General features: G+C 45.7%; 1 protein-coding gene across 1 annotated transcript; it reads right to left on the reverse strand.

Moving 5' to 3' along the window:
• Positions 1-1,465: 1,465 nt before the first annotated feature.
• Positions 1,466-21,907, reverse strand: LOC144693891 (receptor-transporting protein 3-like). The gene is made up of 4 exons (XM_078564066.1): positions 21,759-21,907; positions 19,798-20,035; positions 8,769-8,945; positions 1,466-3,179 (listed from the first exon to the last, which is right to left on the reverse strand). The coding sequence occupies exons 3-4, from the start codon at positions 8,939-8,941 to the stop codon at positions 2,834-2,836; spliced, it is 519 nt and encodes a 172-aa protein (XP_078420192.1). The 5' UTR covers positions 8,942-8,945; positions 19,798-20,035; positions 21,759-21,907; the 3' UTR covers positions 1,466-2,833.
• Between the last annotated feature and the right edge of the window lie 5,022 nt (positions 21,908-26,929).

Genomic DNA, 26,929 nt, shown 5'->3' on the forward strand with positions numbered 1-26,929 from the left:
TTTTTTTTATTGGTTCGCCAACCTGAAAAAAATCCACTAATTTATGGTGGGAATTGATTTAAAAAAATGACATTAATGATCCTTGTTATGTTTTTCCCAGTAAATGTATATTGTATAAACAGTGGGGTTGAGATTCCCCTTGTTTCAGCTAGTAATATTAGTGCAGTCCGGGCTGAATCAGCTGAAAAAGCACAAAACATAAGGAAATTTTAAACATAATAGCTTTGTGAAAGGGAAATCATCTATGACGAATTTATTAGGATGTAACAAGCAGAGTGGCTAAAGGGGGACCAGTAGATGTAGGGCTAGCCTTCTGCTGGGTGTGTTTTTGGTGGTGAGTGGGGACAAATAAAATAGGTTGGGTGGCTGGCCTACCACCACCCGCCCACCCTGACCCAGCCCCCATAATATGGGGCGTGGATAAGGCACCCATCAATTATTGCCCACTTAAGACCCTCAATGTGCCTCCGCTGACATAACATGCTGCCCGACAGGAGGCAGATTAAACTGGGCAGGCTATTTTTTGACCAGCTTTGGTGAAAGTGCGGGAAGCAAGGGAGTTACCTCCTTTGAGAGGGTGTGCCTTGTGTGCTTAAGGGCAGCCCCCCACAATTTTACCCTGTCCTATATACCTTCCCACCTGGCCTTCAGAACACTACCCCACACCCCTCCCTAAGCTCCCTGATCCCTCCCTGTCCAATAACCTAGACTTACCAGTCGCTATCGATCTTTCTCATGGGATTTCCTCCCACTGAAATGACAGGGGGAGGGGGGTGCAGCGCTGGGTGGTGGTGTGGGGGTTGTTGCCGGGAGTCTGACCTTCACTTTGTTAAGGCCATCCAGAGCATGTTATGACTGCAGGGTGGCCTTCTGTAAAGTTAGTTAATTTGGGGCTGACTTCCCTTCTGGTGGGGCCAGGAGTACCCACCTCCTCACCCCCCTCAGAGAGCATTTGAGTTTCCAAAAGGCATTTGATAACCATATAAAAGGTTACTGCACAAGATAAAAGCTCATGGTGTTGGGGGTGATATATCAGCTCATGGTGGGAGGATTGGTCAACTAAAAGGAAACAAAGAGTCAGGATAAATGGGTTATTTTCAGGTTGGCAAACTCTAACTAGTGGGTGCCACAGGGATCAGTGCTGGGGTCTCAAGTATTTACGATCTATATTAATGAATGGACTGACAATTATTGCCAAATTTGTTGATGATACAAAGATAGGTAGGGAAGCAAGTTAGGAGGAGGATACGAAGAGTCTGTTCTACATAGGTTAAGTGAATGGGCAAAAGTTTTGGCAGATGAAGTATAATGAGGGGTTGTGCACTTTGGCAGGAGGAACAGCAAACCAGAATTTTATTTAAATGGAGAGAGACTTCAGAAGGCGGTGGTACAGAGGGATCTGGTGTCCTTGTACAAGAATCACTAAAGATTAGAATGCAGTAATTAGTAATTAGGAAAGCAGATAGAATGTTGGCCTTTATTGGGTGGATGGAGTACAAACACAGGGAAGTCTTGATACAATTGTACAAGGCATTGATTGGTGAGAACATCCCTGGAATACTGTGTACAGTTTTGGTCTCCTTACTTATGGAAAGATATATTTACATTGGAAGCAGTTCAGAGAAGATTCACTAGGCTGATTCCTGTGATGAAGTGGTTGTCTTATGAGGAAAGGTTGTGTAGGTTTGGGAGATTGCGTTCAATTTTTTAGGCGCACAAGCATTTTAAAAAAAAACATTTGATTTACTAAGAAGCTAACTGGTGTACACAAATAAAATGTATTAAATTGTTCAGTGTAGCCATTTGAAGTAATTTTCAGTGGTTTTAACTCAGGTTAGGCATAGACCAAATTTGGAGTTTAGAAGAATGAGAGGTGAAACATAAGATTCTGAGGGGGCTTGACATGGTAGATGCTGAGAGGATGTTTCCTTTTGCGGCAGAACCTAGAACTAGGGAGTACAGTTTAAAAATAAGGGGACTCCCATTTAAGACAGAGATGAGAAGGAATTTCTTCTCTCAGAGGGTGTTTAGGTTTTGGAATTTTCTTCCACAGAGAGCAGTGGAGGCTCGTCATTGAATATATTCAAGGTTGAGTTATATAGATTTTTGATTGACAAGAGAAGCAAGGTTTATGGGGGAACAGGCAGGAAAGTGGAATTAAGACTACAATCAGATGAACCATGATCTTATAGAATGGCAGAGCAGGCTTGATTGGCCGAATGGCCTATTCCTGCTCCTATTTCTTACGATTTTATGTCAGTGAATTACACCCAAATCTACTTATGTTTTCATTTTCCATAATTTTTTACATTGCTTTAAGACTCAGTTCACCTGGATCAGCCAGTCCCCAGCTCAAAATGGCAAGATTCAGGTGAGTACACTTATTTTCTTCAAAAAGCAAATCAAAAAGTATTTAATTTACTAAGAAGCTAATGAGTGTCAATCAATAAAACTTATCAAATTGTTCAGTGTAACCATTTGAAGTCATTTTCAGTGATTTTAAATCAGGTTATGCACAGGTGCACTTCCATTTAAAATGCTTATTTTTGGTCATTAACCTATTTTCAGCAGTATTAAAAAAATGCACCAGGTTACCATTCTCAAATACATCAAGGAGTATAGTTTAATGGAAATAAAATAAAATCAACAATTACCTTCTGTTATGCTCATGAATTGTGTTGGCTTTTGGAAGAATTTATGTTGTGATTATGCAATGCTTCTTTTGTTGGCAACTTGAACTACAACCTAACCAGTAGAATTCAGAATGCATTTTAACTGCAATTTCCCGATTGTGTCCGAAGTGGAAACTCTACTCCAGTGTTCTTCACAGGTGTTAAGTGTTGTCAACCACATCAACTTTGTTACGGCAGATACCCAAATCACAGGCTTCGCAGAGTGATGTCTCGTGGGGTTTAGTCTTACGATATTGCAGGTTCCTTTCAACGTCTTCCACTGTTTCCCGATAACAGTTTTTAAGGATTTTTAAAATAAGCCGATTAAACACTTTCTGCATTTGGGCGTGGCTAACCTGTGGTTTTAGCCTCACATTGTTCCAGCAGTTTCGGCAACTCTGTTGGAAGGGGCGCAGCAATACTAATCCACGATTCCTTCTCAGTCGGTAATGAAACAAAATAACAACGTGGGCTGAGGACCATGAATTTGAACAATGACATTCAAACCTGTTGAAAAGGAGGGGTTGATGCTATTAATTTCATGCTTTCAATTAATTTGTGGTCTCTGAGTGCTTTTGGACAGTTATTATAACATGAGCATAACTGTTGGGATGTGAAAGCATGCTGTGTCTTTTTACTAAACAGAACTCCTTCCAAATATAGTTAAAACGGCTCATGTGAACAATTTAATAATTAGATAGAGATACTAGACAATGATGTTAGCCAGAGTCAAACAGCACTATCCACACTGTAAAAACATTGAAAAGACTACTGCGAAAAAAATGAGTTCCATCCCTTATAAAAACAAAATACTGCAGATCTGAAATAAAAACAGAAAGTGCTGGGAAAACTCAGCAGCTCCAGCAGCATCTGTGGAGAGAGAAACAGAGTTAACTCTTTGAGCCCAATATGACTCTTCTTCAATTCTGACTCCAAACGTTAACTCTGTTTCTCTCTCCACAGGTGCTGCCTGACCTGCTGGGCTCTTCCAGCATGTTCTGTTTTTATTTCATAGTTCCACCTCTTGTCAATTATACCAATCTATCAAAATTGCTGAAAGAATATTTTTGAGGGACATCTAAGAATTGGTATTGCATTATGATGATGATGATGATTTGGTACTGAGGGAATCATTTTTTAGAATTCATTCACAGGATGTGGGCTCCCTTGGCTGGGCCAGCATTTATTGCCTATCTATAGTTGCCCTTGAGAAGGTGGTGGTGAGATTCCTTCTTGAACTGCTGCAGTCCATGCGGTGCAGTTATACCCACAGCGCTGTTAGGAAGGAGTTCCAGGATTTTGACCCAGCAACAGTGAAGAAATGGCGATATATTTCCAAGTCAGGATGGTGAGTGACTTGGAGGGGAACTTCCAGGTGGTGGTGTTCCCATCTATCTACTGCCCTTGTCCTTCTACATGGTGGTGATCGTGGGTTTGGAAGGTGCTGCCTAAGGAGCTTTGGTGAATTCCTGCAGTGCATCTTGTAGATGGTACATACTGCTGCTGCTGTGTGTCGGTGGTGGAGGGAATGAATGTTTGTGGATATGGTGCCAATCAAGCGGGCTGCTTTGTCCTGGATGGTGTCAAATTTCTTGAGTGTTGTGGGAGCTGCACTCATCCAGGCAAGTGGACCGTATTCCATCACACTCCTGACTTGTGCCTTGTTGATGATGGACAGACTTTGGGGAGTCAGGAGGTGAGTTACACGTCGCAGGATTCCTAGCCTCTGACCTGTTGTAGCCAAAGTATTTACATGGCTAGTCCAGTTCAATTTCTGGTCAATGGTCACCCCTGGGATAATGATAGTGGGGGATTCAGTGATAGTAATGCTATTGAATGTCAAGGGTCGATGGTTAGATTCTCTCTTGTTGGAAATGGTCATTGCCTGGCACTTGTGTGGTGCGAATGTTACTGGCCACTTGTCAGCCCAATGCTGGATGTTATCCAGATCTTGTTGCATTTGGACATGGACTGCTTCAGTATCTGAAGAGCTGTGAATGGCGCTGTACATTGTGCAATCATCAGTGAACATCCCCACTTCTGACCTTATGATGGAAGGAAGGCCATTGATGAAGCAGCTGAAGATGGTTGGGCTGTAGACCCTAGGACCCTACCCTGAGGAATTCCTGCACTGATGCCCTGGAGCTGAGATGACTGACCTCCAACAACCACAACCATCTCCGTTTGTGCTAGGTATGACTCCAGCCAGTGGAGAGTTTTCCCCCTGATTCCCATTGACTCGAATTTGCTCGGGCTCCTTGATGCCGCACTCAGTCAAATGCGGCCTTGATGGCAAGGGCAGTCACTCTTACCTATATACTGGGATATGTAACTACAATATATTAAATTTGCTATGAACATCATGCACTTCTTGGTTGGAATTTAATGTGACTCAATAATGTCACGGGGTTGGAAACGGAAGTGGGTGGTGAAGGCCCACCTGCTCCGACTTCCACTAGCATCGTGATCGTGCATCAGCTGGTTGATTAGCAGCCTGGAGGCAGGGTTGCCAACAAACCATTGATGGGGATGTGGCGAGGAGGCAGTAGGAGGTTAAGTGGTGTGAAGATGGATGTTATCTTTTTTAATATTTTTGGGAATATGGTGGCATTCTGTAAAGAAGTGTGTGTGTGTGTGTGTGTGTGTGTGTTTGTGTTTGTGTGTGTATGTGTGTCTCTCTCGCTCCATGGGTAATTAAACTGGGAAAAGTTAGCAAAGACAGCTTGTCTGTGGGAACAGAGATGAAAGGTAAAGGAGCTAGATGCATGCATTTGTAATTAGAAGCTCTGGTGGAGTTGATTTACAAGTAAATAGATTGGGTTTTAAAATTTGCATTAAGTGATAGGGAAGGACTTGACTTTTCAGATGCTAACTTTTAAAGGGAGTTTAAGGGACTTTTACAACTTATAAAGGTTGCATAAGTAAATAAGGGGAGGTTGTTAAATTTTATTTGATCCGGAAGTGGAGGCAATAGGAAGGCGTGAAAGTTTTTTATATTTTGGAAAAGTGGAGTAGAAAGCGGTGCTTAGGACAATAGAGGCTAGGATGAAAGGCAAAAAAAGATATTTAAGGAAGATGATTATTTGAGTTGTGGTGGCTGTGTGGAGGAGATGTCCTGAGATAAGCTCTTGCTGAGAAAAGTTGCAAATTTGAAGCAGCCATCCAGTTTCAAGCCAGAAATGTCTTTGTTTTCAGAAAGCAGTCTGTTTCTGAACTTCCTTCAGATTTCCACAGCAGAGTGGAAGAGAGTGAGATGTCGTGTAGTATATTTTAATAAAATAGCAGCATTTTTTGCCTTGGGTAATATTACTGGATTTTTATGGTTAAATTCTATAAGGGATCTGTTGCCAAGTATTTTACTCATGTGTTCTGACCAAATGGGTTTTTTTGGAGAATGTTTTGTAAGACTGTGTAATTTTAATCTTGTGATTTTTTTCTTCTTGTTAAGAAATCTTTTAATTTTAAGATCCCAATAGTGTTACTGGGATTCTATGTTTCTGGGATCATTAATTTTCCCCTCGTTTCCAAAATACAAAATAAAAGGTTATGATCAGTAAGGCAAGTTTCCCTCTGGGACTTGGCATGCTCAGTGAATAACATAGACTACGGTCATAACAGTGGTGATCACAGCATTCAGTGTCCCAGTAGAAGGTGTTGGCAGTATGCTTAAAAGGTTGTTAGCACCTGATGCCTTTTTGAAGTTGTCGGATGGACGAGGCTGCATTTAAATGAAAGAACCTATTTAAATTATGCCTTAAAATATATTGAAGAGGATCCCTTATCAGCCTGTGACCACCCCATGTTCGATCTCCAGCCATCTTCAGCTGTCAGTGAGCCATTCAGGAGGACTGTAAAGCCTCTGGAATCCACCTGTTTGCATGGCTGAAGAAAGAACCCAGGTTGCTGCATGGTTCAGCAATGACTCCCTGCTTGCCCTCCTCCAAGCTGCTTCGGCAAGGTGTTCCTTAGAGACTGTAGGAGGAAACCTCCCTAGTGAACCAAGCAAGCCTGGATGGAGGTTACGGAGGAGGTTTGCAGCTGGGGAGTCATCCGGAGAACCTGGATCCTCTGCCACAAACAGGTCAACGATCTTCTCCGCTCTGCCAGGGTATGTGACAAACCTCAGTCCCTTTTGGGGTGCCAGCGAATTGGTCGGTGTGGTGATGCAGATGCTGGGGAGGGAGAGCCCATCGTATGGAAGAAATGGTTACAGCTCTGTCGGGGTGCGTAAGCCTGGCAGAGCCAACCTATGCAAGGTTGCTACCGAGTGCTGGAGTGACACATGCATGCCCCGGCACAGAAGTTGCAGCAATATGCAATGTGATTAGGCTTTGTGCTTGCTCTAGTCTGGCCACAGACACCACTCTCATGTCGCCACAGGAGAAGAGGCTGCAGAATGTAAGGGAGAGGTTATGGACCAATGGTGGTCTCCCCTAATCGGGATAGTGACCCCGATAGAGGAAGAGAAGATAGAGCTGGACTTCCTGAAGAGGGCATTGGTCGCTAACCTGATGTAGTGATATGCAGCTGATTGGGAGATGCCGCACATATGTCCAATTGGCTGCTGGAATGAGCCTGAGGTGTAGAAATTCAGGGCCATGGTGATCTTCAGAGCCACTGGCATTGGATGCTCACCAATACAATCAGAGCTCACCTCCTCCACCATCAGGGCTTTCTGCTGCTTCCCCATCATGAGGCTGCCCCTGCTGATGTCCGTTGACATTTGCCCATCTGTCCTTCCCTTTCCGGTTCTCATCCATGTTGGAGGAACCTCCTCCAGAATGCATGATGCCCATGCCACCTGGGCACTGTCACTTTAATGGAATTATCCTTCCAGTGGGTGCTAAAATGCTACCCTGTCCTATCCACCCCCCTATGTGGCCCATTCATGCCTGTAAAATTCTAAGGGACACAAGAAATCCCTGTCAATTGCATTTTCAAGTACCTTAATTGGCCTTTAATTGCTCATTTTCACATGGTGAGCGGAGTCCCCTCTTGGCTCGCCATCAGCTTTCCGTAAAATGGCATTCCGGTAAATGATGCTGGGGGCCCTTTGCTTTTTCACACTATTTAACAGCCACCCCTCCTCCATCACTGTATGTTTCCCAGAGATAAAATTCCAACTTTTATTTGTGCACCATCCTACTGTGACAAACAGTTACTCCTACATTTAGCCATTACCAGGCCCATAAACTCAGATCCTCATGCTTTCTGGGAGAAATACTTTGGGGACAATTTTTGACTCACTACTGATTTCTTTATGCCGAAGAAATAGCACAGTAGCAGGACCCAAACTGCACATGAAAAAGAATTTTAGTTTATTTTTTCATAAGTCATTATGTCCCAGTTTTATATTTGGGCTGGAATCTTCTGTTCTGGAGTCTAAGTTCGGTGGTGGAAGTGGGAGTGATTTCCACTCGAGGGCAGGATGACTGACCACACACAATCTTGTGCTGTTCAGCTCATTACATATGCATTTATGAGGAGCTGGCGATTCTCGTGGTGGGGGTGGGCAGGAAGTCACAGTCCCCGCTGCTACCTTATGGGGTTGAAGGGCCGTGTGCCATATTTAAAGGGTACCCTGACAGCTCGCACTACCCATTCCTCTTTTGCCTGCTCGCTGCTCCATCCTTCCCCACTAACTCCTCCTTTCTTCCTTGGCCATTCTCTACACAACCTGCACTGCCACCATCTGGTCTCAAACTTAGGCTGGCATTTACAGGCACACGCCAAGGACAATGCTGCAGCATCTCACCATCAATCATGGACGAATTCTACCTTGCCAGGTGCACATCACTTATGTGCAGTCATGAATGTGAACGTTCTAATTTCTCACAAGCGAGGACTTAATTTGGAGAGGGAAGTTAATTCTGGCGAGGTGACCTTTTAATGAGCAGAAATGACATGCTAATGCGTGCAAAAGGGATTTCCTACATTGTTCATCAGGAAGCCCGCCTTTAAAGTCTGGAGAATATAATTGCGAAAGTTCATCACTGATTTCTAGCCTCCTGCCAAATTAAGATCCCCCGCCAACCAAGCTTCCCACTACCGGTGGGCCTGGAAGATTCTGCCCTTGATCCCTTACATCTCCCTTACCTGCCAAATGTTGATGTTTGATAAACCTTCCAACCTGCTGTTTTTTGTTCATCAAGAAGATGTGGAAGGAGACTATACTTGAAATTTAATGTCCACTTGTCCTCGAATTCCTGTTCGTCCATATACCTGGCAAATGAGTCAATCCAAGGGTTTCTTCCAGGTGTTCTTGTCATTTTTCTATTGTCATATGTAATAAAAAGTTTGTTATGACCACATGACACGCTTAAGCAAAGCACAGGCACTTAAATTAGCCAGTCCATGTTCCCAGTGGAGAGCTGAATTCAAAAGGAGCCACAGTCAGAGAAGTGTAGCTGCAGTGTTTTTGTCTTATAACAGAATCATACGTAGTTCAAGTTTAGCTCCCTGTCTGAAGCGTAGAATTGGTAAATGTATCCTAGGATCATGAAATAAATCTTACTGTTTTTTTTTAATACAAGTCTATGGGCGGAATCTTCCTAGATTTGCACTAAGTGCAGCAGCGGTTGGGAAAAAGGACATTTTATCTGCTGGCTGCAATGGCAGGTTTCTGCACTGTATCGTCCCAATCCTGTCTCATTAATCATACTTACTCGGGAAACACGCAATTTTGCTGGCAGGCGGCCTCCGATCCACCCACCACACTGTCACCTCGCCCGCTTCTTCACGCTAGGCGCTGTATTGAAAGTTCAGCCGCGCACACATCTCTTAGTGCTTCCAGCCCAGGAATGCTACACAGTAGACATGGCCCTGAAAGGCAAGAATACCACAGCAACCATACCCCCCCACCCCAATTCAGTGACGCATCCCTGGGACACCTTCTGGACACCCGCCATGATGTCCTCTACCCCCGCCTTGGTTGCAGGAGGCCCATCAGTGTCACCACTCTGGCTTGGGAGGCGGTGGCAGAGGTGGTCAGTACCAAGGCTGCACAGAAGAGGTTGGCCAGCCAGTGCAGGAAGAGGATGAATGATTTAATCCGTGCTGCCAGGATAAGGCAACCATCTCGTCACTCTAAACTCACGCACTCACATGGCCATCACACATTCATGGGCATCTTACTCACTGCCAGCTCAAGAGACTTCACCACTCACTCTCTCACACACATCCTCACATCTCCATCTGGTCTCATCTCCTCTGGAGATTGCCTTCTCAGCCCTCACCCTCTTGAGGCCACTTGCACAGAACAGTATGTGCCCCGACATACACCCTGGGATACTCCCCTCCCCTTCCCCAGTAATGCCTTAGCCCTGCAGCAGTTGAAAAGCCACCCCCGCCTTATTGCGGGTCTGGTAGGTAGAGACCTGCCCGTGAGCCTTCCTAAAAGTGATGTGGTGCTGCCTGCGATGCCTGGCACTGATGTGAGTGCTGCCCGAAGCAAAGTAGACAAACCAATCTCAAGTCCCGAGCGGAGTGTAGCTCGCCAGGTGCACATCACTTATGTTCAGTTGTGAAGCACATCAGCGTGATCCCGGATGATCGTGTGGGGGTATGATTCCAGCGAGCTGGGCTTATAATGATATGCCGATGTATTACAATGAAGTTCCTGACGTGCGGCAGCAAGAGACGCGGTCCGTCATTGCGAAGCAGATAATTGCAAGCTAGTTTCACGACGTCATGAAACTGATTTTTGGCTTCCGGCCATATTGTCCGCTCACACCTGTCATGACGCCTGACGCCAGAGGGCATGGAAAATTCTGCCCTATTAATGAGAAAGGGAATATTAGATCGGAGAACTGAAAATCTTTGGAGTGCTATCTTGGCAGTTATGCTGAAACCATATCTACTGGTGAACTCTGCCAATTGACCTACAAGTATATGCAGAAGCAATGAGATATCATCCCATTTGCTGGGCTGGAGGATGCCTATACTTCCAAGGGTGCTTCTCAGTTGCTCTTCTGTCTTAATCTGCTGAGAAATCTAGTCTAAAGCTGCTTGGTCTGAGAGAGGGGCATCACCCCTCCTCCCACCACCTCCTGTCCATCCAGCTGGTTACACACCAAAGATGTCCAAGTGACCCCCATAGTAAGGAGGCTGCAGCATTGCCAAAAAAAAACACTGATGGAAGCCTTCCTGGGTCCAGGTCACTCCTGTGGCTTGGGACCAACTCTGGACATTCTCTTCCTCCCTTTATACCATGTATCAACCTTCGAAGTTATGGCAGGCTGGGGCACAGAAACGCCTGGCGCAGGGCTTCCTTGCCCTTGGACACACACCACTTACCCCACCTAATGCCAGTGACCCTATAGAGGGAGTAGAGTGAGAGGCTGTGCTGGTGGGAGTTACTGAAGCAGCCAAGAAATGTTGACCCCAAAACCCATAACAGCAAAATTACAGGTGTAATGCACGGTGGACATTTTAAAAGTAACTCATTCAAACTAATTATTTAGGGTAGTGAATTTCCTTATCACTGTGGTGCTATATTTTTATTTCTGTGTGATGTAGTACCTGATGATGGGAAGGTTGGTTAGCTCAGTTAGTTAGATGGCCAGACTGGGCTGCCGAATGATGCCAATGGCATGGGTTTAATCCTTGTACTGGCATGCCTTGCCCCATGCTTGCAGAGTGGTGCCCGTCAAACTATATCAAACCAATTATCTCCCTCTAATGGAAAGAGATGGCTCTGGTCCTTTGTAGACTATGGCTAATTACCTAATCCAGTACCTATCACTCTCACTTTTATGACTTAAAATCATATTGGACTTGAGCTGTAGAACCTGCAGCCTTTGACATATTATCAGTTGGTTCACAGAGCTACTTTTGAAGACTTGACTGTGTAGCTGGTGAGAACAATGTGCTTTTATCTCTGGGAACCTCGACTCCATATCAACCCAGATTGGTGAGATGAAAGCCTCATCTGTCAGAAGATTGTAAACTTTCCATGTGAAATGACCTTGGCAATCTTTGTTCAGCTTCTGACTGGGCTCAGTTCCACAAGAAAAAGAATTTCTCTTAATTTGAGATCCAGATTTCTTAGGTGTAAAAATGTAAGTGTCACACTGATGCTCACTGATGTGCTCTTCTCAGATTGGGGTTAAAGGAACTTTAGTGGGATGCAGGTAATGATTTCCCTCCCTGCAGTATCAATACCATTGACGTGCTTCAGGTTTGCAGTCACAGGGCAATTAAAAAGAAAATGCATCTGCCCATTTTCTGTTGCTAATGAGATCCAAACCTAATACATGGTAAATTACCAAGTATTTTGGTAGAATGCAGAATTTGCACATATAATAAAGAAAAATAATGCATGAGCCTATGTATCAACAGAAAAAAAACAGAAAGAAATGAAATTAAAATGGACCTTACTCTGAATTGTCATTTAAAAAAAATCTTTTTTTTTGTATCTCCAGTATATGCATGTTCAAGTCTTATGTGTCAGTTTGCATGAATTATGTATAATATATTTGGGGGAAAAACTGTAAAAGTGGTGAACCATATTAATTTCATGGAATACAACATTTTTCCAGTTTGAATAAAAAAGTATGAAGGAACTTACATATTAAAACTAAAGAAAGCTTTTTAGCTTTGGGTGCAATTTTCTGAGCCCGCTGGCGGAGGGCGTGATAGGTGGTGTGCGCGGAAAATATGGTGGGACCCACTTCACGATGGCGTGAAGGCAGGTCGCGATCTTCCGCTCAGCCTGCCAATGGCGGGGCCGCGTTTCCCGCCATTGGTCAGCAGGGAGCTAATTGTAATACATTAGCATGTAATTAAAAGGCCATCCCGCCAGGCTCTTGGAACCCCGCCATATTGTCCGTCCACGTCAGTGGGAAAGCACGCTGACGTGTTTCACAACAGCACACAGGTGACATGCACTTGGCGACCTTCACTTTGGGGCAACTGAGGTGAATAAGCAGCAGCGTTCTCCACAGCTTGCCCATTGTTTACAGGCCTCAGGGGTGTCGGGGGGCAGGGGAAATTGATGCTTGGCCCTGCAAGTGACTACTGAGGGGGCGGGATGTCTGGGGGCAAGCGCTGCCCAGCCTTGGAGGCGACTGCTGAGGATGGTGGTCGGGGTCAAGTTCTGCACCCCACGCACAGGCAATTGAGGTGGGGGACAAGGTAAGCGAGGGAAGTGGCCGTGCATTAAGGACACCTGTATAAACTGACCATACCTCTGCAACTGCGACAGATCAGGCACAGCCACAGTAATATGATTGGGGTCAGGCTCCTAATCTGCCCACCCGTGCAAGCATTGCGGAGGCACCAAAGGACCACCAAGCGCTCCATACCTTACCCTCCCCCCGCGCACAGACTTCGAGCCCACCACTACTTCATTGGACTGTGGAGCTGTTGGACTGCACACCTCATTGCCAAGGTTGGCCATATAGTAGTCACTGCTGGAGGTGCTCACAGTCCCTTGCAATTTCAGCACCCTGGTTTGGACCAGTGTCCCCTATGTAGCAGGTTGACAGGGCAGACATGCAGTGCACTCATCTCTGGCCATCCAAGGGGTGACCAGCACTCTCCAGGAAGCATTAAGGGTGTGTCACATGGCCAGGGAAAGTGCTAAGTACAGCCATGATAACCACGCCTCTCTCTATCTTCCATGCTGCAGGAGGACGATGTCAGGATCAGGGATCCTGGTGACCTAGCTGTATGCCTGATGGCCTACAGAGACCATAGAAGATAGTGGAAAGAGCGAATAAGGCACCTGGCTGCGCAAAGGCAGGAGCACCAACTTCATGAGGAAGGGGCAGCAGGGGCTCTCGCACACACTGCCCAGGAGTGACAGCGAGCCGTGGCTGGTCGGCGCTTAGCGGCATCCAGGGTCTATAGACACCGCCTGCCATTCCTGCAGATGACTGAGAACCAGTATCACTGACGACTGTGCATGTCTAGGGACCTGGTGGCTCACATCTGCCACTTACTGCAGGTCTTGGCAGGGCATCCACTGCCAGTGGGTGTGAAAGTGACCGCGGCGCTCAATTTCTGTGCCAGTGGGTCCTTTCAGGGCTCTGTGGGATTTCACAATCCGCCACCCACAAATGCATCCATGAGGTCACGGATGCCATCTTCTCCATGGCACATAACTTTGTGCATTTCGCCCGGAACTGGGACAGCCAGGATACAAGGGCCGTTGGATTCGCCCTGATCTCGGGATTCCCACAGGTGCAGGGTGCGATTGACTGCACTCATGTGCTGCTCAGGTCTCCATCGCTACACTCAGTGGGCTTCATCAACCGCAAGGGCTTCCATTCACTGGATGTGCAGCTGGTATGCAACCACCAGAAACGCATCCTGCAGGTATGCACATGGTTTCCAGGGAGTGTGCATGACGCCTGCATCCTGAGTTGCTCTCAGATCCCTGCAATCTTCCAGGGTCCACATGCTGCAGGGTTGGCTCCTTGGGGACAAGGGCTACCCGCAGAGACCGTGGCTGATGACACCCATGCAGGGGCCTCAGACTTCAGCAGAGAGGCACTATAATGGGGCTCATGTAGCAGCTCGCAACTTGGTGGAGCAGACCATCGGGATGCTGATGATATGGTTCCGGTGCCTGGACCGGCCTGGTGGAGCCCTGCAATACAGTCCACAGAGGGTGTCACGCATCATCGTCGTCGTCTGCTGCGCCCATTACAACCTGGCGCTGCAACAGGGTAAGGAGGAGATGAAGGAGCTGCACATCTCCTCCGATGAGGAGGACGCCGATGGGGATGAGGGTGAGTGGGTCCTCGGTGGTGACGACGATGAGGATGAGGCTCTCGCACTGGCTAGTTGAGGTAGCCGCACTCGGGAGACCCTCATAGCTGCCAGATTTGTGGAGGATGATGACGACATGCAGTGAGGTGACCCCGTAGATCCTCACAACACAGTTGTGAACGTTTGACTGTGAGAATCTCCTGTCATGGAGATGCAGTGGAGGCCCTAATAGTTGATCGATCATAGGAGGATGATGTCAACATGCAGTGAGGACACTCTGTAGATCTTCACATAGCCTCTGAGAATATCTGACTCCTTTCTGGCTGAGGGCAGCTCACTTGCGTTGCATGATCAGGGCCATCTCAGAGACGCAGCCATGAAACTTTAGACGCATCTGACGCTGTGTCCACGTACAGCACCTCAGCCTTTCAGGAGCTGGTGTACAGCATTACTGGTCGCAGATGCTGGTGTGATGGAGGCCAGCCTCATGTTAAAGGTGCTGAGAGCTCACAGAGAGAATGAGAGAACTCTGTGACGCCTGCCCACTACATTCTTGTAGCAATGATCAGAACTGCCGAGGTGCAGGCATCAATAATGTTTCCAGGGAGTGTGAGGCTGGACCATCACTGTAGTCTGAAGGCTGCACAGAGCATAGGGAAGAGGCCCTGGACTGAGACACCTACCTTTTATCTTGTGCAGAAAGGTTTCACATTTGAGTGACAAGAACACTGCTCATCAGAACAAGGAGCCACAAGCAGGGTGACATTCTTAGGAGTTTATTGACACTAGTGAACAGTATGTACAAGTGATCAACACCCGCACTCAGGCTGTGCAACTACTTTTACCCAACTTAGCCCCCTCTGAGATGGTGTGCCCTGGCGTCGTATTTCTTCCGCCAGGTGCACGGCCTGAATTATGACGTGCAGCTTCTGTTTATAGAGCAGAGGGGCCTCGGTGGCTCTTTGCAGGCGTTGCCCGTCTTTTATCAAAGTCTGGAACATGGTCGCCTCGCGACGCAGCTCTCCCCCGTCAGGAGTAGCGGCTATTGTCAGAGAGCCGCTGCTCAGGAATCCGCCCCTCCGTCCTTTTCAGTGGCTAACGGAGAGGAGGGCTGTGGCTGCTGGGGTGACCAGATTGGGACGTGCTGGGTGGCGGAGGATTGGGCTGGATGCTCCCGCAGGAGTTGGCGCGTCACCCGTCTGTGAGTGTCCAGTTCGCAGCCGATGCCATCCAAGACCTAAGGACGGTCGTGCTCGGACCCGACGCAATTTTAGGTCTTGAGGTGGCCCAGGTGCACGGTGATCTTCCTGCTGAACATTCCCCTGTTCGGACGGAATTCCACATTGGCCCCAAGCCCCGAACCCTCCCTCGGGTGCCGGTGCCCTGCAATATGATCCGCCTCGGGGACATGCAATGGCACGGCGCGGAGGAGCTTTCTGTACGGACTGCTGCTGCACACCTTCCATTTTCTCACCCTTATCTGCCGCCCGGACACGCCCTGGCGTGCCTTGCTGCCGTCCAGCGGCGGAGGCCCCCGATCGGAGGCCCTCTACAGAGGTGTCCTCCCACTTTCTGTCGGGGACCTGGGTTGGAGGGTGTTGCATGCAGCAGTCCCCTACAATTGGAGAATGTATAGGTTCACGGACTCCCAGGACACCTGCCCTTTTTGTGATCTTGTGGAGTCCGTGGACCACGCTTATATAGGGTGTGATAGGCTGCACTCCCTTTTCAGTATTTAAAAAACCTTTTATTAATGTTTTGTTTGCACTTCAACCCCACGCTCCTGCTCTACGGACACCCGGTGCGGAGGGGGGTCGGGAAGGAGGACGACCTCCTCATGAACCTGCTCCTGGGCCTGGCCAAGTTGGCCATTAACAGGTCCAGGCAGCGGGCGATCGAGGGGGTTGACCCGCCCGATTGTTTGTCCCTCTTCCGCGGCTACGTTCGCGGCCGGGTGTCCCTGGAGAGGGAGCATGCGGTGTCTGCCGGCACCATCGAGGCCTTCCGTGCTCGGTGGGCACCGCGAGGACTGGGGTGTTTTATTGACCCCTTTAATCACATTTTGGTTTAATGTTTTTAAGTTTCCTTTAAACTTTGTCCTTAGTTTTACAGCTGACCTGATTTAGGGGCTGTGCTTGTTTTGTCCCTTATTTTGTTAATTTAGTTTAATTGTTTTAACTCCAAAAGAGTTACTTTTACCTAACTTTCCTAACCCTGCCGCTACGTCTTGGTGCTCCCTGGACATCTACAGCAGAGGTGGAGGTAGCTTGCTGACTGTGGCATCCCGTCTGTGATGACTTTGGTGGTCGTCCTCTGGAGGGCCAAAACTTGGAGGGCCCTGGTCTGCATTTGGGATACTGCTGTGTGGCAGTGGCACCCTCCTTGGCCTGTGAAGCTTGATCTGCGGAGGTCACAGGAAGAGGGGAGTCAGATGGGCTGGTCACTCCCAGAGTCACCTGGGTGGATGGCCCTGGAGCGTGCACCTGTTGATCCTCCTCGCTATGGGTGCCCTAGGTCCCCTGGCTGACTCCGTGAGCGGAAGGGGTAGCTGGAGTGAGATGGAGCTGTACAGCACCCTCTCACATACACACTGTTGGAGGCCAACTATGGCATCAGCGATGGAGTTAAGCCCATGCAGCAGTGCAGGAGTGACGTCCTGGACCAAGATCTCCATGATGGCTGCCATCCTTCCAGTGTTGACCTTGGTGCGTTGCAATGCTGGCGCTATCACCTCAGCCTAAAGTCAGACGGACTCCTCCATCATGCCTTGCAATCTGAGGAGTACAGAGGACATCCCTTCCGGTTGTTCTCCAGCTTGCCTTTGCAGCTCCAGCAGCTATGACATGACTGAGTCCAGAGGCTCGTCATCTAACTCGGACTCAGCAACATTCTGGCCTCCAGCAGTCCCCCGAGTGCTGGGGACCTGGGAAGTCTTTGCTGCCGCCTGCTGTGGATCAGAAAGTGCGATGTGCTCATCAGATTGTGATCCCGAGGCTACTCTAAAGCTTAGTGCCACCGAGGTGTCCCACTCTGCACTGGTGGAGGGTGTGGGTGAGCGCTGTGATGGGACTTCAGGGAGGGTGGCTTCAGATTCCTCTTCAGAGGTTTATTCGGAGCATGATTGGAGGTCCTGGGTCATGGACTCTGTCGGCTGTTAGGCAGATGTGCCTGCAAAAGCTAGGAGAGATAATTATTGCATGGCAGTGGCCTTTGAAAGAGGACACATCACTCACGGGCATGGTTGTCTGATGGATGTTGCAGATCCTCACTTGTTAGAGCAGCGCCAACCTCACTGTCAGCAAAGGAATGGTCCCAGTCATCGCTGGCCAGCTGGATGGCTCTGTTTTTGAATTCTGTCAGAACTTTGTTTTCCTGCATCCATCCACCTGTCTGCAACCTTTCCCTCCTGTTGTGAACCAGTTTGTCCTGCATGGATAGAGATGGGGAAAGTGTATGCAGGATGCCTGCTGGGCCAGATGATAAGTATGCCCGGCCCGTGTGGGTGATGAGTGGTCCCATGGATGGGATGAGGACAATGATGGTGTGTGTGAGAGAGTGAATGGTGATGTCCCTTGCACTGGCAGTGAGTGAGGGCCCTGTGGATGTGTGATGGGTTTGTGAGTGTGTGAGTTGGGAGTGATGAAAAGAGTGGCTTACCCCAGCGGAACGGAGGAGATCATTCATCCTTTTGCAGCACTGGGTGGCTGTCCTCCTCTGCAGGGCATTCGCGCTGACCACCGCTGCCACCGCCTCCCAAGCCATTGACATCGCTACCTATCCTGCTGCCAGAGTGGGGGGTAGAGCACATCCCAGTGGGCCTCCATGGCAACCAGCAGTCGCACAAGGGACCCGTTGTTGAAGTGGGGGGGCTGCAGTCTTTTTGTCTTTGCTGGCCATGTCATCCAGGCAGCGGTGGTGAGCTGCTGGCGATGAGCGCTTTGCTGCTGGCTGCCTTTTGAAGATGGCAGCCAGTGTGATGCAACAGCGGGGTGATGGCGAGCAGGTGAATGAGAGCCCGCCTGCCGTGGAAACGGCGTGTTTCCTGGGAATGCATAAATAATGAGGCGGGCTTGGGAAGATTTGGCATGCAAACCCACTATTTTCATCGGCGGGTGGGACTCCATTTTATTTGCCTGCTACCGCACCATGCAATTCTGGGAAAATTCTGCCCTTTGTGTTTTTTTAACAGACCTTATAATAAATTGAAAACAAAAACAGAATTACCTGGAAAAACTCAGCAGGTCTGGCAGCATCGGTGGAGAAGAAATCAGTCAACATTTCGAGTCTTCATGACCCTTTGGCAGAACTGAAGCATAGTTAGGAGAAAGATGAAATATAGCAGGGCAGAAGAGACAGGCGGAAATCCTGTCGGAGAACAGAACCATACTTCTTCAGAGAGGGCATTTCTTGAAGAGAGGTGGCAGTCAATTAAACACAGAGATAAAAACAAAAAGCTAAAAGCTACTGCGGATGCTGGAAATCCAAAACAAAAACAGAATTACCTGGAAAAACTCAGCAGGTCTGGCAGCATCGGTGGAGAAGAAATCAGTCAACGTTTCGAGTCTTCATGACCCTTCGGCAGAACTGAAGCATAGTTAGGAGAAAGATGAAATATAGCAGGGCAGAAGAGACAGGCGGAAATCCTGTCGGAGAACAGAACCATACTTCTTCAGAGAGGGCATTTCAATAATAAATTGAATTCTTCTGCCTACAATTTTGTCAGCAAAGCCATCTTTAAAACAAAGTTTAGCTTAAGATATTTAGAGTTAAAACATTTTTATAGCCATAGATTCTTGTGATAAAAAATCTTCAAATAGCTTCAGAATAATTTATCTTCTCAGCTGTATTAGAAACAATAATGGCCACACCCATAAAACCTGTACTTTGAATCAACAGCATTATCTATAACTATGGTGTAGCTATGCCATTAAGAGCAAGTTTATTTATAGCACAATCATACTTTCATTAAAATAATCATTTGAAACTGTAAAGTGCTGCATAATGATTGATCTTTCGTCCCCACAATAAAAACATGACTCTCACAGTTCTTGATTTAATTATTTTAGGCTTTTCATGATAATGCAGTCTAACTGGAAAATGTTGGGAACTACAAATGGTTTGTTAAAGAGCTGCTTGTGGCTCTGGAGCCACAGGTTGCAGACCCCTATACTGGGAGTTGAGGGAGTTTTCACTCAGTGCCTGTGCCACCTCCCTCTAGGCAAAATGAGTTACAAATCTGGCAGATGTGGTGGCATCCATACCCAGGTTTCTGTAGATTTCCCATACAGTCAAATAACAGTCCTGAACATTCTATAGTAAACCTTTCTGTTTAGGCTTCAAAGACAGGTATTGAGGTAAGAATCACACATTATCAACGAAAGATACAATTATAATGATGTTTTTTTCTTACCTTTCTCTTTGGCAATATGTTTGTCCAGCACAACTTGATCAGAAAGCAATTCTTTTTGCTATAGAACAGATACGTGTTTGTTCCGGAGAAGAGTTGTCCACTTTTTGATATGCATTCAGAGGTGGAGTTTATCAACATAAGGGTAAGTTTCACTTTGCTTTTGTCATTTCTAAGAAATCACATGACTGTAGACTCATTCTTCTTAGTTCACTTTTATGACTTTCTCTTCAGATCAATTCTGAAAGAATTGTCAGCACAAACATCAGTAAAATTGGAAGTAACCCTAACCTATGCTTCTTTTACACCCTGCCCAATTTTATTTTATTTTGACTTCAACGTGTGTAAAATGAGTTGGTTTAAAATCCTTTTAATATCACATCTTTCGTCTGTGCACTCTGTAGCCCTTTGGTCCCAAAATTGCCTTCGGTAACTGCAGATGTAACAACTGGCATTGTTGACGTGGGGTGCCTACTGGTGACTGAATGAAGGGGAGATTGTTTAGCATTTTGGATGTTGGAGGGAACGTGATCTCTTCAAACACAATGCTGGTGGGATTGGGAAGAGCCGTGAACTCGATCTGTTTTTTCATTTTGCCAAACTTGTGGTCACACTGACCTCAAAATTCCATGATCTTTTTGGTGTAATTTCAGGATATAATCAAAACAAGTAATACTTTGGAAAAAAAAAGGATGGAACTTATTTATTTCAGTTTTCTGCCCCAAAATCAAACCCTCTGAATTTCCTTGTACTTTTTGGCTATTTCTGCAATTTGTCCACTGGGAGCTGAGTCAGCTTATTTACATAAACTATAATGAGGACCAATCTCATTACAGGTCCAAGTTTCCTGCTTTTACATTTGCAATGCATTCAGGGTAAGAAAGACTCAAGGGACTAAATGGCCTACTTAAGTTGCTAAGAATCTTAACTGAGACACACTCAGAGTCTAAACCAAGAAGCATAAACCAGATGCTAAAAACTAGACTTAACTCATGTGCAGAAAGCAAAATAAAGTAAGATGGGATTAAGAAAGCAAGATAAAAGAAACAGGCAGGAAAAGTAAAAATATGTATTTTAATTATTATTTATTTTAAAACTCCTACAAAAATTAAATTTTGAAACAATAAGACTCCACACTTGTAAAATTAAATTTTGGGGGACTAGAGACTTTGTTTGGCAGTAATTATCAGTTATCACACTATTAAAACTTCACTTACTCCTGAATTCACCAGCCCTAATTTTTTTCTGGCTTGTTTAGCAGGTAATTCATCGGTAAGTATTGCAACATTAAGCCACTACATTAGTTTCAATGCCAGACTACTAGCAAGTACTGTCACAGCACAGCCTGTGGAGGAGTGGGTTTTAACCACCACTGAATTCCTGCATTTAAATAATCATATGTCAACATCAGAAGTTCCTATTTGACTTACTCCTTAATAACTCCTTAATAATGAATGCTGTTAGCCTCACATTTTATATGGCCAATTACCAGGGAGGATTTTAAAATTGGCTTGGACTTTGATCACCCCTAAAGGTTGTTGCCTCCTCTCAGCCTCTGCTAAAATCTAGTGGATCAACTGTGCTCAAGGCAATTGCCTTACCAGCCACAGAGGTAAACCTTTAACACTTGTCCAATGAGCCTAGCAAACCTGTTCTCCTTTGGTAGGAGTGGAAAATCTGTTGAACAGCAGATATCATTGGTAACATCATCGTTAACTTAAAAATAAAACATTCTCACCAGGGAAGACAACATTTTAGATTAAACTCCAGTTATTGTTTCAGCATTTATTTAAGAGGTGGCCAAACAGCTCATTTTATTAACTCTTCATTTAGTTACTGCCCAATTACAAGATGTCACCAGATTCATTCCAGATCATAGGGATCGCAGTAGATCCTGCGATCTTTTATTTTTCTTAGTCACTTTTTCTGACCAATCACAAGATCTTAGTGTGCTGTCAATTTACTAACAGTTATCACGTTCAAGAGGACCTTAAGGCCTGACTCTGTAAGCTTGCCACTCGTTTCTGTGTTGTGACCACCATCCTTTTCACCCAGGTTGGTATCTTCCTCTGGTGTTGTAATTGCCCCTATTAGAAGAAGAAGCAGCTCAAATAGCAGTAGCTTTTATCTCCTGTAGCTGCACCCGATCTCTCTCACCCCCGCCATCCCCTCACTTCTCCTCCAGGTATTTACCAACCTCTTCTCCCTCTCTCAGCTTTCCTCGCCTGAGCTCGCTGGATGACCTTTAATTCCTATTTGCCTAAAGCAGATAGAGCAGCGTAGTTTCATTCAGTTTCAGTTTCTATTTCCTCATCCATACGTAAGCCTAAACCAACAGAGTTAGGAAACTAATAGACTGTTTTAAATGGGCAATGTTATACCACAACATAAAAAAATTATAGGAAAAGGAAAGGACCATTTGTATAAACAACTCTATCAATTTTTAATAGATTTGTCATCTCCACATATTTCTCAATCCTTTCACATTCCAGAAATGCATCTGATATTTCAAACCCATTTTTTACTCTTTGAATAAAATATTGTTTGGTACTCCACAGATACGCTGCTCTGGAGCTCGGAGGTTACAGGCCTAAAATAACATATTATCGAGTCCAAATAGTCCGTGTTGGAATTTACCCTTCACATGAGTTGTAACACAAAGCATGGGCATTTCCCTTCTGGAGAAAGGGATATTAGAGGGCAAATCACTATACTCTTTCTTACCTCTTAGTGACTGGCACAAAAGTAGAACCAGAAGCAGGCCACTGTCTAACTTTTTAGGTTGGAGATGTTTTGTTGTGCAGGAAGACATAAAGGGTCACAAAATATATATGCATAGAATTTTAAAAATAATTCTGTGGTCAAAATATTGAGAATGCTATTATAGAAAGGACAAAAGTCAAAGAGATTCCTGGCTTTCCCTGTCATATGCATTTGGAAATGACCATTACTGGTATTAGTTTCAGTTTTCTTTCAGCATTTTTAGGTAATAACTCAAAATTAATTTGTTTATCTCTTCTAGCAGGCTATGGGCGTGGTTAGTCTCAATGACGCAACAAATATTTAAAGACCTGAACCTCCCATTTGGTTCAGTCTATTGTTATTATACAACATCATTCCAAACGGTTGAAAAGTGCGCAGGAGATCCTAATTATATTTGTGTTTCTTACTGTGACTGCATACTTACTGTGATAGTACGAAAGGAGAAACAAAACTAACAGATCAGACTGAAAATTGAAGAAAACTTGGAGAAGGTTACTTAGAGATTTCTTTTGATAGCATCAGTGAATTTTTACACAAAGGAAAATGAACACAAGCTGGGTTCAATTGTTTAATCGTAAGGTGTTGAATCTGACACACTCTGATTGCTGGAATATTGCACAGGATAATGGCTTACTACCACAACAAACACCCGCAGGATGGAATTGGTACAGGACATCTTCATTTGCAAGGTAGGGAGTATGTATAATTGAAAACAAGATCAAAACCTGCACATATGTCCTGAGTGCAATAAAGGCAAGGAAACAGAGTAACATCTATAAGATAAAAGCAAAAAACTGTGGATGCTGGAAATCCAAAACAAAAATAAAAATACCTGGAAAAACTCAGCAGGTCTGGCAGCATCTGCGGAGAGGAGCACAGTTAACGTTTCGAGTCCGTATGACTCTTCAACAGAACTAAGTAAAAATAGAAGAGAGGTGAAATATAAGCTGGTTTAAGGGGGGGTGGGACAAGTCGAGCTGGATAGAGGGCCAGTGATAGGTGGAGATAGCCAAAAGATGTCATAGACAAAAGGACAAAGAGGTGTTGAAGGTTATCTAAGGAACGTGCTAATTAAGGGTAGAAAGCAGGAGAAGCAAGGTACAGATAGCCCTAGTGGGGGTCGGGTGGGGTGAAGGAATCGAAATAGGCTAAAAGGTAGAGATAAAACAATGGATGGAAATACATTTAAAAATAATGGAAATAGGTGGGAAAAGAAAAATCTATATAAATTATTGGAAAAAAAGGGGGGTTCGGAAAGGGGGTGGGGATGGAGGAGAGAGTTCATGATCTAAAATTGTTGAACTCAATATTCAGTCTGGAAGGCTGTAAAGTGCCTAGTCGGAAGATGAGGTGCTGTTCCTCCAGTTTGCGTTGAGCTTCACTGGAACAATGCAGCAAGCCAAGGACAGACATGTGGGCATGAGAGCAGGGTGGAGTGTTGAAATGGCAAGTGACAGGGAGGTCTGGGTCATGTTTGCGGACAGACCGAAGGCGCTCTGCAAAGCGGTCACCCAGTCTGCGTTTGGTCCCTCCAAAGTAGAGGAAACTGCATTGGGAGCAACGAATGCAGTAGACTAAATTGAGGGAAGTGCAAGTGAAATGTTGCTCTGCTTGAAAGGAGTGTTTGGGCCCTTGGACGGTGAGGGGAGGGGAAGTAAAGGGGCAGGTGTTGCACCTTCTGCGGTTGCATGGGAAGGTGCCGTGGGAAGGGGTTGAGGTGTAGGGGGTGATGGAAGAGTGGACCAGGGTGTCCCGGAGGGAATAGGGTCCCCCTTGTCCTTACTTATCACCCCACCAGCCTCCGCATTCAAAGGATCATCCTCCGCCATTTCCGCCAACTCAGCATGATGCCAGCACCAAATACATCTTCCCTTCACCCCCCCCGGCGGCATTCCGCAGGGATCGTTCCCTCCACCTTCAACACCTCTTTGTCCTTTTTGTCTATGACATCTTTTGGTTATCTCCGCCTATCACTGGCCCTCTATCCAGTTTGACTTGTCCCACCCCCCCTTAAACCAGCTTATATTTCACCTCTCTTCTATTTTTACTTAGTTCCATTGAAGAGTCATACGGACTCAAAACGTTAACTGTGTTCCTCTCCGCAGATGCTGCCAGATCTGCTGAGTTTTTCCAGGTATTTTTCTTTTTATTTTTCTTTAACATCTATAAGATATTGTTCACTCATCTTTTAGAGGCAATAACAACAACCAGTGTTCTCTAAGGAAAAGAGTGGTGTAAACCAACCACATTCCCTTTTGGGAATTTTTGATATTTTCAGAATTCAAAGTCAAATTACTTATACAATATTTCACTGTAATATTGCATTTCAGTCACTGCACAGAAAGGAAAGGATTACAAAGCATATGGAACCTAAATAAACAAAAGCAGGTGCATGATGCGATTGTATAAGCGCATGAATGTGGTGCCAGGATTCTTGAGATGAGGCCATTTAGCTAAAAAAACAAGCTGATGGGATTTGTAGGCAGGAGTAAGGGAGCAGAAAGATAGAAATAGAAAAGATGTTCTTTGATTTAATTTACCATGGATACTAATACATGCCTGTTGTTCTCTTTTCTATTATCTGATCTTGTTATATGTAAATTAATTGGTTTCAGCCACTCTAAAATAAGCAATTTGTAAGTGACTTAATAAATTTACTTTGGTTCAGACAAGATTTTAACTGAATAAGGTAAAATCTGGACTCTTTGGATAGTAAGTTATAGAAAATTTATTTAAGGAATAAAGATTAAAGAGCGCATTTAAAAGGTACCTGGATCTGCATCTAAAGTGCTGTAATCTGCAAGGCCACAGACCAGATGCTGGAAAAAGGGATGAAAATGAGCGGTTAGTTTCTTTTTTCTCTTTTTGGCTCATGCAGACACGATGGGCTGAATGGCCTCTTTCTGCACCATAACTTTTCTAAGGTTCTATGCTTCTAGGTAACAGTCCATTAATAGGCAGGGAGAGAGAGGCGACAGTCCATTATTGAGTATGGAAAGAGAGGTGTGTGTCCATTAAAGAGTGCAAATGAGAGGCGAGAGACCTTTAAATGTGGTTGACTCTTAAATGCCCTCTGAACAAGGGCAATTAGGGATGGGCAATAAATGGTGGCCTAGCCAGCGTCGGCAACATCCCCATTAACGAATAAAAAAAGAGTGGAGAGAGAATCATGAGTCCATTAAAGAGTGGAGGGAGTGGTGAGGGTCCATTAAAGAGCAGAGAGAGAGGGAGACCAGAGTCCATTAAAGAGCAGAGAAAGAGAGGAGAGAGTCCATAATGAGTGTGGAGAGAGAGGCGGGAGCCCTGTAAAGAGTGGGGAGACAGGTGAGAGACCATTACAGAGTGAAGAGAGAGGAAAGAGTCCATTAAAGAGCAGAGAAAGAGAGGTGGGAGCCCATTAAAAAGTGGGGAGAGGGAGGTGAGAGTCCATTAAAGAGTGGGGAGAGAGAGGAAGGAGTCCAGTAAAGAGTGGGGAGAGAGAGGCAAGAGTCCAGTAAAGAGCGGAGAGAGAGAGAGAGAGACGAGAGTTCATTAAATAGTGGAGAGAGAGGCAAGAACCCATTAAAGAGCACAGAAAGAGAGGCAAGATTCCATTAAAGAGCAATTAGGGATAGGAAATAAATGGTGGCCTAGCCAGTGGCGACCACATCCCATGAACGAATAAAAAAAATAGAGTGGAGAGAGAAGCGAGTGTCTATTAAAGAGTGGACGGACTGATGAGGGCCCATTTAAGAGTGGAGAGAGAGGAAATAGTCCATTAAAGAGCGCAGAATGAGAGGCGAGAGTCCATTAAAGAGCGGAGAGAGGAGAGTCCATTAAAGAGCGGAGAGAGGAGAGTCCATTAAAGAGCGGAGAGAGGAGAGTCCATTAAAGAGCGGAGAGAGGAGAGAGTCCATGAAAGAGCAGAGAGAGAGGGGAAAAAGACCATTAAAGTGCAGAGAGAGAGGCGAGAGTCCTTTAAAGAGCAGAGAAAGAAAGGCGAGAGTCCATCAAAAAGTGGGGAGAGAGTGGTGAGAGCCCATTAAAGAGCGGAGAGAGAAGCGAGAGTCCATTAATGAGTGCAGAGAGAGGCGAGAGTCCTGTAAAGACTGGGGAGGGAGAGGCAAAAGTCCAGTAAAGAGTGGAGAGAGAGAGACAAGAGTCCTTTAAAGAGCAAAGAGAGAGGAAAGAGTCCGTTGAAGAGTGGAGTGGGAAGGCCAAAAGTCGGTTTCATGATGTTGTGAAACCAGTTTGCAATCGTCTGCTGCGTCCATCAATGGCAGGTCTCATTTCCTGCCGCCTCACATTGGGAACTTCAATTTTATACATCTGCATATCATTATAAGCCCAGCTAGCTGGAATCAACCCCCTACATCAACTTTACCCCCCGTGT

This window comes from Cetorhinus maximus, chromosome 19 (assembly GCF_964194155.1).
Source record: "Cetorhinus maximus chromosome 19, sCetMax3.hap1.1, whole genome shotgun sequence".
NCBI lineage: Eukaryota > Metazoa > Chordata > Chondrichthyes > Lamniformes > Cetorhinidae > Cetorhinus > Cetorhinus maximus.

Bases quoted from the DNA above. Each gene is read 5' to 3' on its own strand.
- LOC144693891 (XM_078564066.1), bottom strand. From the start codon at position 8,941: ATGACAAGAACACCTGGAAGAAACCCTTGGATTGACTCATTTGCCAGG. The intron at 3,180-8,768 runs GTAAGGGAGATG...CCTTTTCAACAG, and splicing joins CAAACATCAACATTTGGCAG to GTTTGAATGTCATTGTTCAA.